Raw genomic sequence first — 13,008 nt, 5'->3', positions numbered from 1 at the left:
ATAATTTTATATTAGTGTTGGCTGTGGCGGAACTTGAAATAAAATTTTGGAGGGGCCAGATAGAAAATAATTGTAAAAATATTTTTGATATGAACCCTATTTAAGATAAGCTCGTCTAATCTCATCTCTCTGGTTTGGGTGATATTGCCAAATTTAAAACAGTTTTTCAAGATCTCGTTCCAAAAAGTTAAGGTTAAAGTCATCAGATGTAATTTTTTGAACTTTTGAAGGTTATATCTCACTTTCTTCGTGATTCATTAAAGTAGAAGAACTATCTACAGGTGTTAATATTATAAAAGTTATATTTTCTACTTCTTAAATATTAGTCTTCCTCTTAAAAAATATATCAATTCTTTTTTTTATTATTATTTTATATAAAAATTTGAATATATATTTTGTAAAATATGTAAAGAAGAAGTTAGAAGGACAAATATTAAAATTTATAATATTTATTGAATTTTTTTTGTCAATTTATACAAATACAATAATATTAATACTTATTGAATATTCTATTATTTTTAATCATATAAAAAATTAAATTAAATAAATAGTAAAATATAAAATATTAAATTAAATATATAAAAAATATCTAATTTTTTATATTTGAACTTAAAGATAGAGAGAGTGTTGTTTATTGAACTTATTAGATACTTTAAGTCATAGTAAAGTATTTAAGTCAATTGAACTATTTTTTATCTTTTGAAAAAGTACTACTAAACTTTTTATAAAAAGTTTGGGGGAGCCATGGCCCCCCCTTGTCTGAACTAAGCTCCACCACTGAGTGTTGGGATTTCAATGGTATTTAATTTTTAAATATTATAGAGATTTGATGTGTATTTTTTATGTGGAGAATACAAATTTAAAAGTTAAATTTACGATTTTTTTTATATGTAAATTTAAGAGTCAGATTTGTTTTTTTATTTTAATTTTTTTAAACATACAGATTTGACTCTCATATTTATATTTTGGTATTTAAAAAATTTTTAAATATACAAATCAAAGAATTCGATTTGTTATATGATAAAAAAATATTATTTCAATATAAATTAGATCATTCGATTTGTTAACTTAAAAAATATAACCTCAAATTTCGCTTATTTTTTAAATTTGAGAATTTAATTTGTGATTTAAAATTAAAATTTATATAAAAAATACACTAATTAACCATTACTATAAATTACACACTATCTTCTGTAATATCTAAAAAAAATTAGCCTATAATATCCATGTTTCCCTAACAGCATATATATATATATATATATATATATATATATATCTTTTTGTGTCGGTGAGTAGTGAGATAAAAGATGTTACATTTCATATATGCATGGTCCCAACATTTCAATTATGCTACATGTTTCAGGAAGTCAAGAAAAAAGAAAATGTAATTTGTGTAGTACAAAGGTTTGCTAAGTTTAAGGTCAAAACTCAAAAGTAATTTAAAAAAAAAAAAAAGAAGTTTGCCAAAGTTGCATAGTTATTTTATGCTAAGTAGTAGGTAGTAAGTAGTAACTAATCATCATTAAGGGCAGAAAGTGACTTTTCTTTGCACAACTAATAACAAACAAATCCAAACCAAAGAATGGGAAGGAGATTATCTTCCTTGATTAGGTTTGGTTTAGTTGAAAACAGCCCATGATGAATGCTCATCTCTTCTTTTATTAATTTTTCTCTTTCTTTGGCATTTAAGTAATTGGATGCTTTTCATTATTGTACTTGTAAGATTAAATATTTTCTATATTGAAACCATTGAAGTTGGAGCATCAATATTTAAAACATGGGAAATACTTTTTTTTTAATTCTTCTGTTTGTTATTTATTTTTATTCTAAAAGCATTCAAAACAGCAACTAAAAATATTAAGTACGTGCAGTTTGCGTTTTGATTTTTTTTTTTGGTCCTTTTCTTTCAGAATTTTATAAAAAAAAAAGAGTAAAAATAATAAATTTTTATTTTTTTACTTTTTATCCTTTTTTTTCATAAAATTATAAAATCAAAAAACCTAAAAAAAAAAGTAAACATATTATTGTGTTTTCATTTTCAATTTTTATTTTTAGTATTTTTAATATTCTATAAATAAAAATAAAAAAATAGTTAAAATAATAAAATATTTAAAACATCAACTTAAAATATTAAAAGCCCTGCCAACGAACTATATTTCAAATGACATAATCTTCTCATATTCATTTAGAGATTGTGGATTCGAATCTCCTATTTTTGATAAAAAAAAATATTAGAAGTCCTAATGAGTCTTCCAAAAATAATAATAAAAAAAAACAACATATACATTAGTAATTTGGTGTGAACTTTTCTACAACTTTTAACGAAGATCCTCCTTTTTGAGCCACGTGGAGCCAATAGAATCCATCTCACGCACCTTTTTTGCATCTGCAGCAGCCACCAGGGCCACCACAGTCACTGCCCATGACCAAAGATCATTTAATTAATTAATTAACTAATTAATTAATCCCTAATTGACAAAATAGATTAATCAATGTCCCCTCATTGTTTTTTTTGTATAAACTCTAATACAAAAGGACAAATCAGTCATATCCAACGTTGTTGCATTTGACTCTCACAAGCACTTGTGCACACACCACAAAAAGGTTCACTTCAAGGGCATTTCTAGACTTGTTGGCAAAACTTCCAAATCATCTTCGACTACTTACAAATAATAATAAGCTTCTTATAACACTAAACTTTCCAATTTGTCTGTGCATATATTAAAAATACCTTGAAAAATCATTCCCTCAAACAAAGAAAACAAGATTGAGTTTAATAATGATTTCTAATTGAACCAAAATTTAATTTTGATACATAAATAAAATACTTCTATACGTACATCTAATTTAATTACGTAATGTTTTATAAATAAAAATAATTATTTTTTATATTAACATTATAAATCATCATAAAAATAGATATAATTAAATGATTATAAAATATTTTATATTATTATTGTATTAAAATTATATTTATTAAATTAAAGTATTATTCTTACAAAGAAATTAAATATAGAGGTAAAGGGTGGGTTTATTTTTAGTAATTTTCTGAGAAATTTGGCGCGTACATAGATAACCAACAATCTCCCCACAGGAAAAAAAAGAAAGAAAAGAAAGAATAAAATAAAATAAAATAAAATAAAATAAAATCTCTCTCAAAGTTAAGACAAAAAAAGAAGGAAAAAAAAAGTAAAAAGAGTAGCATAAAAAATAAAAAATACTAATTAATTAAAATAAAAAAAACGCTTTGAAACTGAAAGTAAGAAGAAGAAACACAGAAGCTGTATTCTCTCTCTCTCTCTCTCTCTCTCTCTCTCTGTCTTGTGTCTCTCTGTGAGTGAGTGTGTGTGTGAGAGAGGGGAGAGAGAAACCCCATAAAATCCCAACCCCATTCTTTTTCTCTCTCTACTTTCTCACTCCTCTGATCGGAACCTCTCATTCTGGTCTTCGGATTCTGGGTGTAGCAATCTGCACTCTTCTTTTGGCTCCGTACAATGGAACGGTACGGCCGTCCCGGCGAAGGGCCGCAGCCTGATCCGCCGCCGGAGTGGAACGTCGGCGCCGGCGACACGGGGCTCGAAGGTAAAATTTCGACCTTTACCCCACTGCATTCTCAATTCCGCGATTTTCCCCTCTCTTTGATTCGCGCGGTTTCGTAGCGCAATGTGGAGCTTCTAATGAGTTATAGTTTCCAATCCTTTTTTCTATTCTATTTTCCAAAATGCAGAGTCTATGTGGAAGCTTGGATTGGGTGGTGGCACCGAATCGTACCCTCAGAGGCCTGATGAAGCTGATTGTATCTATTATCTCAAGACAGGTTTTTGCGGCTATGGTTCGCGTTGTCGGTTCAACCACCCACGTGACCGTGGCGCGGTAAATTTCTCGTTTTTTCATACCCCTTTTGGGTTTTCTTCAAGGGTTCTTTTGCTTTGGTCCTTTGATTTGATCTTGTGCTTCTATATGTATGTGTGCTTTGGATTTCGTTTGATCTTGGCTGCGTTGAGTTGGAGAAATTGTATTTTTTCCCCCACTTAGTGGGGTTGTCTTAAAGTCTTTGAATTTATCTTTTTGCTATCAGTTAATTTTAATCGATTATTATGGAAATTGAGGTGCCTGCGCTGGACACTTATGATTAAATGCTTCATAATTTTGGGGATATGTCTTCGTGCTGTTTAGGTTATTGGAGCTGCCAGGAGTGGAGGGGAGTATCCGGAGCGTGCGGGCCAGCCTCTATGCCAGGTGCTGAATTTGGTTCTGCTGAATTCTATGCTGCATTTACATCATTTGATTGTATTTGGCAATTGGCAATTTAATTCCTCTTGAGCTATACAAAGTTACAAACTAATGCACTCAACAGTTTTTTTTATGTTTAGGCGTAGAGTGTAGTTGACTTCTATTTTGTTTTGATTGTTGTTTTCAAAGTTGTTGATGTTCCTTTCGTGCTGATTCTATCTGCCCATGCTTAAACTGCAGTATTTTATGAGGACAGGATCATGCAAATTCGGTTCTTCTTGCAAGTACAACCATCCTAGGCAGGCAGCAGGAACTCCTGCACTTGTCTCACTAAATTATTATGGATATCCGTTGCGAGTGGTGCGTATTACTTTATATTTTATTTCACAAAATTATATCTCTATGAATGTTGGGGTTCACCCTCTCTAATCATGGAAAAAGGTTTGGTTCCAACTTGAATTTTATAAATAATAACAGGGAGAGAAAGAGTGTTCCTATTACGTGAAAACTGGGCAATGCAAGTTTGGTGCTACTTGTAAATTCCATCATCCACAGCCTGCAGGTGTCCAAATTCCCGCACCATCACCAGTTCCCCCGGTTTCACCTCTACCTGTACAGGTACCTTCTCCATTATATCCAACCGTGCAGCCTCCATCTGGTCCTTCGCAACAGCAATATAGTGTACTGGTTGCAAGGCCTCCGTTGCTGCCTGGCTCATTAGTCCAGGGCCCTTATGGGCCTGTGGTAGTGTCCCCTGCCATGGTCCCCTTTCCAGGCTGGAATCCTTATCAGGTGGGTCTGACATCTTGTTTTGATTGCTTACTCGCATTATATGTGTAATCATTAAAGATGTCAATCACTTGGTGCAGGCTCAAGCAACAAGCCCCCTACTTCCCTCTAGTACTCCATCTAATGTTGGTCCAACACAGCTTTACAGGATAACCCAGCTGCCTTCTCAGGCAACTGGGTATTCTGCACCTTATCAACCTTCTGGCCCCTCTGTTGATCCTTCAGGTAGTAGTACTCAGAAGGAGAACCCATATCCTGAAAGGCCTGATCAACCAGAATGTCAGTATTACATGAAAACAGGGGAATGTAAATTTGGTCCATCATGTAGATATCATCATCCATCAGACCTTAATGCACCGAAGGGGAATGTGGCCCTTAGTCCTGTGGGTCTTCCTTTGCGCCCGGTAAGCATTACATTTCAACGCCTTTGTTCTTTGTTGCCTCATATTGGGTTATGGATGATGTTCTCTGCTGAAAATTTTGGCAATATGTGATAAAAATGATATACAAAAATTGAAAAAAAAAAAAAAAAGAAGAAGAAGCTGATAGGGGAGTAGTCCAAAAGAAGAAAAACTAATAATGGGATATAACATAATTGGCTTCTTCTTCTGCTGCATGTGTTTTATATGATTGCCATTCGTGTTGGGTTATGCTGTGCTTCAGTTATCTCTAAGTTTTCTGGGTCAATGTGTCAAATCTCTAGATTATTGAAGGTTCTTCTAGCAAAATTTGAAAGCAGGTAGATTTAACTGTTGGTTTAGTGGTGGCACCTTGGGTATAATTGTACGTTTCATGATAATGGAATTTTCATTTTGTGCTACATTCATGTTGGGGGTGTAAGTAGTGAGATATATGTTTGTTAAATATTTAGTATCTCATTCTGACTCTGCCTAAGGGAAGGTTCTGTAAGTAAGCTCCTCTTTTCTTTAGTCTTGTTCCCACGCTTCATTTTGTCTGAACATCATTTTACTCCATTTCATTTCTAATATATATCTTTGATTGCTGTTCAGGATTTCAGGTCCTATTTTTTCTGTGTAATTTATTGCATCATGTTTTATTTCACCATGTATATCTTTATTGCATCTCTGTTTTCTGTAATTGATTTAGATGTAATAACTTCTATTTGTGCTTGAAATTTATTTCTAATGAAATGCCTTTCCAAGAAGTAGTGAGATATTGTGCAGGTGTTGTATACTTGTACAAAGTTGTCTGTTTCACCTTTATTGGTTGGATTTGCTTGCGTTCCTATACTATAGCTTGAGTTGTTCAAACTTATTTCGGGAGAACATTTTATGTTTTCCAATTTTGCAATATGGGATTAGCGATGCTTCTAATGTTTCATGCTACAAAGAGATATAGATGTTTCTTTGCCACTTCATGGTTGTTTTTCACTATGGAATAGACTTTAATAATCCTTTTGGCTGCTATTGTTATACTCTTGGTCTCCAGATTGTGGTTCGAGTTCAAGAATAGCACCTGTATTAATTTTGTTTTACAATGATGAGTTTGTCTGCTAAGTTGGCATGTTTTTCAAAATCTGTTCGACTCACCTTCTTTAGTTCTTAACTATCAATCATCCAATGTTTGGGTTTGATAATCAGGGGGCACCACCTTGCACTCATTATACGCAGCGTGGAATCTGTAAGTTTGGTCCTGCATGCAAATTTGATCATCCCATGGGTTCTCTCAGTTATAGCCCATCTGCTTCTTCCTTGGCTGATATGCCGGTTGCACCGTATCCCGTGGGTTCCTCAATGGGCACTCTTGCTCCATCATCATCTTCATCAGAGTTGCGGCCTGAACTTGCTTCAGGATTGAGCAAGGAGTCTGTTTCATCCAGAATGTCTTCATCGATGAGCACTTCAAGTGGATCAGTTGGCTTGACCTTGTCAACTGCAGGACCAATTTCTCAATCGGGCACCCAACCCTCTGCTCAGAGTTCCAGTTCTTCAGCAACTGCCAGCAGCGCCGCAACAAGCAGCGCCACATCTCACACCTCAAGCTAAGCAATGTGAATGCATTCCTCATTATTACTCCTTTTAATCTCAATTTTTCAACTGGACATCATGATTTATTCAAAGAGGTCCTCAAATAGGTTTTATTTTTCAGTTTATCCCAGTTCCACATTCAGGTCTAGTACACATTGCACCAATCAATTATCATTGTGTTCATATAATCTTTTTGTGGCCATCCCTTTTATCCCAAATAAAACCATGGCCAACCTCGAGAATTTTAGCAACTCATACAGCCAGCCATCTTGCTTCCTTCCGAATAACCTCAAAAGATTCTGCAAGTCCATTCTTCATGTCCCTCCCTCCTGATCTCCAATTTTTTTTGGAGTTTGTTGTGCTTATTTATGATTCGATCTTTTTTTATTCGAGAAAAGTTCTATTGACCATGTGTTGTTGTTTATGTCTCTTCACCCGAATCCTTTTTTGAAGCTGGGAAGGTCATGGTAGATACTGTTCCCTACTTGTGTAAGGTTTGCTGTGAAGAGAAGTAATCAGGAGAGTACAATGAGGCTTTGCATTGCTGTCTTATTTTTATGTTTTTAGATACACAGTCATGTTGTTCAATGTTGTGACAAGCTTGCTACTTAAATTTATTACACAATACATATATCAAGAAACACATTTAAGTTAACACATTTTAAATCTCTCTTCCTCTCACATGTGGTGAAGGTGATTTTTCTGTTCATTTATATCTTCCCTTTCTCCATAAATATTTTTAGATTTTTTTTTTTGTTATAAAATGATGATTGTATTATAGAGTACACTTTACTCCAGCAAAAACAGTGGTACAACACAAAGTGGAATTTGGAAACATTAAAGTGCCTGTCTTCATAGGAGGATAAGGAGTAATCATTGCACTTGCTTGCTTACCAACAACTTATTTGAACTTTTTTTTTTTCAAATGTGGAGATTAACCTTAAAATTTGCTCTAATTGAGTATTCTAGCTACTTTTATTTTCGGTACTTAGGAGATAATAATGATGATATTTATACCTTATAATGACCTAATATCTCATTTTTTTAATAATTATAATGTGTTTCTACCATTATATCAACATTTGTGTTAGGTGAGATCATATTAGTAAGATACCAAGAACGTTTAATACGACTGGGAGATGACTGTATTCGTTAAGGATTTATCCAGTTGTTTAATCATATTTATTATTTTGGATAGATGATTATTTATATGATCAATATAAAAAATATTTGTTTTTATTGATGTGACGTTATATAAAAGAAAGAAGTATAATATATTTATTTTTAATTTATATTTATATATATACACACGAACAAAATTTAAAAAAAAAAAAGATAAACAATATTTTAATATAATTACTCTGAGTGAAGTATACTAGATAATGTACATGAATTGTTAACACAAATTAATAATTGAAATTCTCAAGTAATCATATATGTGATTTGTAATTTTAGAATTTGACTTGTGAAAATAAAAAATATCATGTATACATCAAAATTAGTAATTATGTATTTGTATATAAAATATAAATATATATATTATTTAACTTATTTTTAATATATATTTTTTATATTTTAATATGTCTTCTAATACTAATAGCTAATTTTAATAACTAATTTTATTGTACATCCGACATGGTTATATAAAAATACAATTTAAAATCTCATCCACACTCCTATCCCAAATACAGCTTGTATATTGTAAATATGTAATGCTCTTTCAACAGCGGAATAATCATATGCATTCACATTTTTAACTTATATATATCTAGATTGGAGGAGTGAGTAATTTTCTAATTAAAAACATTGACATAGATAGATTCTATTAACAAAAGAGAACATTGTTTTTCCATATGCCCTGCTTCTAAGTTCCTCTCTGTATATATTATTATTATTATTATTTATGAATCACATGATATTGCTTTCAATCAAATAGTATTGAACAGTGAAAGAAAAGAGAATGTAGTGGAAGCAATATATTAGAATCGCGGATTATTGGCTTGCAACATCTGTATAGTATGGTTCTGCTTTTATATTGTGTCCTAAAGTTTGGGCAGCTACCCCCAAAAGAAGCATAAAATCATGCCATCAATATTATAATATAAAAATAACACATACAGGAATATGACTACTACTTTCCCTCTGATCTTGATTTGAAAGTGAGAGCTCATGAAAGCTCATGGAGGACCCTTAAAACCAAAACATAGATCACTCTCTAGCAATGTAGTAATTAATTACATGCATTAGAACAAGAATGAAAAATACTAAAAACAAAGGCTTGGTTAATTGGCTTGACCCAAGTTACAAGGAAGATAATAAGAAGAAACAAAAAGAGATAAAAGAAACATACAAACACATGCAATGCAATGCAAGTACATACATTCACATTGCACCCTCATCATCAGAAGAGTGGGTATCCCATGTCTACTGAGCAGTTTGTTGAAGAAGATGAAGCAGCATTATTATGATTATGATGATTATTCATCATCACCCCATCATAGAAGCTTGTATTGTTATTATTGTTCTCATCAGTTATGATGGGATACAGTGCATCCATGCATCCTCCTCCTTCTAATACCCTTCTTGATGATGATGATGATGATGATGAATTGTTAAATATAGCTGAAAGCTCACTGCAGCTCCAATCCCATGATGAGAACCCTTCACTAACTACTTCACTTGTTGGATAACAAAAGTAGTCTGATGGAAAGTTATTATCACAAGAGAATGATGATGAGTTTTCACTGACATTGCTCTTTCTTGATGAGTAGTTGTTGTTATTTGAACAACTACTGTTGGAACTTGAATCAGCAGTAGTAGTAGCAGTAGGCCTGAAACATTTATCAGGAACTATGCATTCAAGATATCCAGAGTTGTTGTTATTACTATGATGATCAGTTGTTGAAAAGAACAAGTTATCATCATCCTGAACTGAACAACCATATGCAGCAGCAACAACATTAGTATTACTATTATTGTTACTATTACTGTTCTTAATCTTATTCTGATTGGAAGGTGCAAGTTGTTTGGTGTGAGAAGATGGTGGGGGAGGAGGAGGTGGTGGTGGCAAGAGAGCTTGAAGATCCATAGGTGTGAGAAGAGCATGGAAGTTGATGTTATCAGAATAGATGAAGTTAGTTCTAGCTTGGTTTCCTTTCATGGACAAAGCAGCTCTGTCATAAGCAAGAGCAGCTTCTTGAGCAGTGTCAAAGGTACCAAGCCAATGTCTTTCTTTGGTTGTAGGGTCTCTGATCTCAGCAGCATATCTTCCCCAAGGTCTTCTTCTCACACCAAGAAACCTACCTGGCTCTGCTTGTTTCCTTCTCCCTCTTTTTTCACCACATGATGATGATGATGTTGATGTGTTTCTTTGGAGAAGTGTAGACAAGCATATTTGGTTCTGGTTTTGATTGTTGTTGTTTGGTTCTTCATATCCCTTCATGAAGGAGGGGGTGTGTAGTGTATCTGATGAGGTTCTAGAGGTTGACATGGCTTCACAAAATGTGGGGTTAAGTTTCAACTTTGAATGAATGAGGTGATGAGAAAATGTGAGGGACCAAAGTCAAGTTAAATAGTGCAAAACTCAAGGGAATTGAAATACACAAACTGTTATGATTATGAGTGGGAGATAACTCTTTTAAACCTTTTTTTGGACAACCCTTTTGTCTGATTTTTTTTTTTTTTAATAATTAGTCATCAATATTAACTAAAGGAAAATAAAAAGGGGAAATTTTTGTTTGAACAATGTCAATGTTTGGAAGACTATGACTATCCATCATGCATCTTTTTTCTGATCTGATCTCTACCCTTTTTCCTCACCTACTTTTAAAAAATCTTTCTTTTTCTTGTTTCTATTAAATCTTGGTAGTTCTTCATCCAATTCACTTTTAGAGTTGGAACCAAACAGTGAAAATAAAGATTCCCCTTCACTTGTCAAAGTACTCTAAATGGTGCTCTACACACTGCACTTTTGAGTTTTTATTTCTTTGCAACAGTCACTTTCTCCCTAGTTCCAATGACACATACACAAAAATAAATGTCTTCTATATGCAACTTAGTAATACTAATAACCACAAAAATTGTAAATAATAATAATAATAGAATTAAATTTTGATACTTTTTTAATATGAAATAGTTTTTTTTTTTTTATGTACATAATGCTATATCAATAAAAAAAATTATTTTTAACATTGATAGCATAAGTGTCTATATTTAAATCGGATATGATTAAATAATTATGTAAAATGTTTTATTTTGTTTAGTGGGTTAAAATTAAGCTAATAATAATAAGATGTAATTAAAATACATTAGTGTAATTAGTGAGCTAATTATTACATCAGACTCATGCCATGCAAGGTTATTGGGATTTGATAGGGATAATGACAAATTAAAGTTAAATCTATATGCAAATCAGTTCACGTGTAAAGGCCAAGCTAATCAATTAACTACCTGGAATTGACCTCCTCTTTCCAATACTAAGAAAACAACACATGCTTATGTTACCAACAAAGAAAAATGAACCCTATCATTTTTAATTTATGCATAGATATTTCTCTTAGTACTCTTTTATTTTTTATTGCTCATCTTAATTAATGTAACAAATAATAAATATTAATATTTATATAAAGATAAAAATTCAGTACAATTTAGTCAAATTCATTAAATTATTTAACGATTTTTAACTATCAATTTCGTATAAAGATAACTTTACCTAAGTTTTTAAAGTGAAAAAATTAATAAAATAAAAATATAATTATTATTAAATTTATAATTCGCATAAAATATATATTTTATTATCTTAATTTAAAAATAAATAATTTTTTATTTTATTAATTTTTTTACGTTAGAAGATTTTCATTCTGAAAAATAACAATTAGAAACGAGAATAAGTGAGAGGTATCTATAATTTATGTATACATTTATTTTTTGCTCTAGCTAGGGATAATAATAGTAGGTATTTGACCTAATAATTAATGAGTATACAACTTTGGTAAAACAATGTTAACATATAGTAACATTTTTTGAGATGTTCCCAAGATGAGTGAATGATTGGCACAAATGAAATCTTATTATTCTGGAATCATCAATCACAGTCAAAACCAGAAAAAAAAATTTAAAAACAACTGCGTGGTTTTGTCTGCATATTCCTAGAGAGACTAAAAACCATTTTTGAATTTGGTGGTTGTGTTGGTAGATAATATACATAATAGTAATAATCTCTTAGCAATGTCATCCACTAACTATATGCATGCATGTATTAGCTATTAATTAGTGTTAATATTAATAATAATAATAATAATACATAGACATGTGATGAATCCGCGTTTTATGCATAATAATCAAAGTAATTACATGGGAAGCTCTTGTTTTCTTCATGATTTTCAAAGGGAGCAGTTAAAATTATCTCTAACTGCACACAAAATCATCCAACCAACTTTAGATTATTATTTGAGGCTTCCGTGTCTCGTGTCATGCAAACAACCCCACCTTGGACTATAAAATTGAAAAGTTTCCTTTTTGAAGGGTCCACTACTCTTTTTAATTTTCTATTTTTATTTCTTCTGCCAACACTTCACATATCATTTCTGATTTTTTTTTTTAGTTTACAAAAATTATTAAACCAACTCAGGAGTGACTAATTGACTATCTCGAAATTTGAATTTTTTCTTGTACAATAACTTACAATGACAAAATCCTAAGAGCTTGTTTAGAAAAATTCAATGCGGGCAATGCGTTGAGTACCTACCATCGAATTTAGGCTGCGTTTGTTTGATGTTCGTATCTTGCTAAGGCATAGACACAGTGAGATATGTCTATTATTTAGATTTTGAGACACAAAAATAAAAAAGACACGGTTACACACAAGCACACACAAGTTACATGTATTTCATGTCTCGGTAAAATGTTGAGACACGGATGAAGTCTGTGAAGAGTGATGGACACGGATCAGTATCAATATTTTCAGACGATTTTATCCTCGTTAATTTTTTGAAATTCC

General features: G+C 31.8%; 2 protein-coding genes across 2 annotated transcripts; one reads left to right on the top strand and one right to left on the bottom strand.

Moving 5' to 3' along the window:
- Positions 1-3,200: 3,200 nt before the first annotated feature.
- LOC112723058 (zinc finger CCCH domain-containing protein 34) lies at positions 3,201-7,669 on the top strand. Its single transcript, XM_025774282.3, has 7 exons — positions 3,201-3,582; positions 3,728-3,873; positions 4,177-4,239; positions 4,474-4,593; positions 4,711-5,025; positions 5,103-5,426; positions 6,624-7,669. Exons 1-7 carry the CDS (start codon positions 3,495-3,497, stop codon positions 7,026-7,028), a joined length of 1,461 nt encoding a protein of 486 aa, XP_025630067.1. The 5' UTR covers positions 3,201-3,494; the 3' UTR covers positions 7,029-7,669.
- A 1,487-nt stretch (positions 7,670-9,156) lies between these two features.
- Positions 9,157-10,550, bottom strand: LOC112724101 (uncharacterized). The gene has a single exon (XM_025775373.3). It carries the CDS (start codon positions 10,498-10,500, stop codon positions 9,412-9,414), a length of 1,089 nt encoding a protein of 362 aa, XP_025631158.1. The 5' UTR covers positions 10,501-10,550; the 3' UTR covers positions 9,157-9,411.
- Positions 10,551-13,008: the final 2,458 nt, after the last annotated feature.

The sequence above is a fragment of the Arachis hypogaea genome, chromosome 11, assembly GCF_003086295.3.
Source record: "Arachis hypogaea cultivar Tifrunner chromosome 11, arahy.Tifrunner.gnm2.J5K5, whole genome shotgun sequence".
NCBI classification, from domain to species: domain Eukaryota; kingdom Viridiplantae; phylum Streptophyta; class Magnoliopsida; order Fabales; family Fabaceae; genus Arachis; species Arachis hypogaea.
The sequence above is the reverse complement of the archived record's forward strand: the minus strand, read 5'-3'. Positions and strand labels throughout refer to the sequence as shown.

What these genes read in the sequence shown, in the direction of transcription:
- LOC112723058 (XM_025774282.3), top strand. Translation starts at nt 3,495, where the DNA reads ATGGAACGGTACGGCCGTCCCGGCGAAGGGCCGCAGCCTGATCCGCCG. An exon ending in ATGGATATCCGTTGCGAGTG is followed by an intron (nt 4,594 to 4,710) that starts GTGCGTATTACT and finishes AAATAATAACAG; the next exon opens with GGAGAGAAAGAGTGTTCCTA. An exon ending in CAGGCTGGAATCCTTATCAG is followed by an intron (nt 5,026 to 5,102) that starts GTGGGTCTGACA and finishes CACTTGGTGCAG; the next exon opens with GCTCAAGCAACAAGCCCCCT.
- LOC112724101 (XM_025775373.3), bottom strand. Translation starts at nt 10,500, where the DNA reads ATGTCAACCTCTAGAACCTCATCAGATACACTACACACCCCCTCCTTC.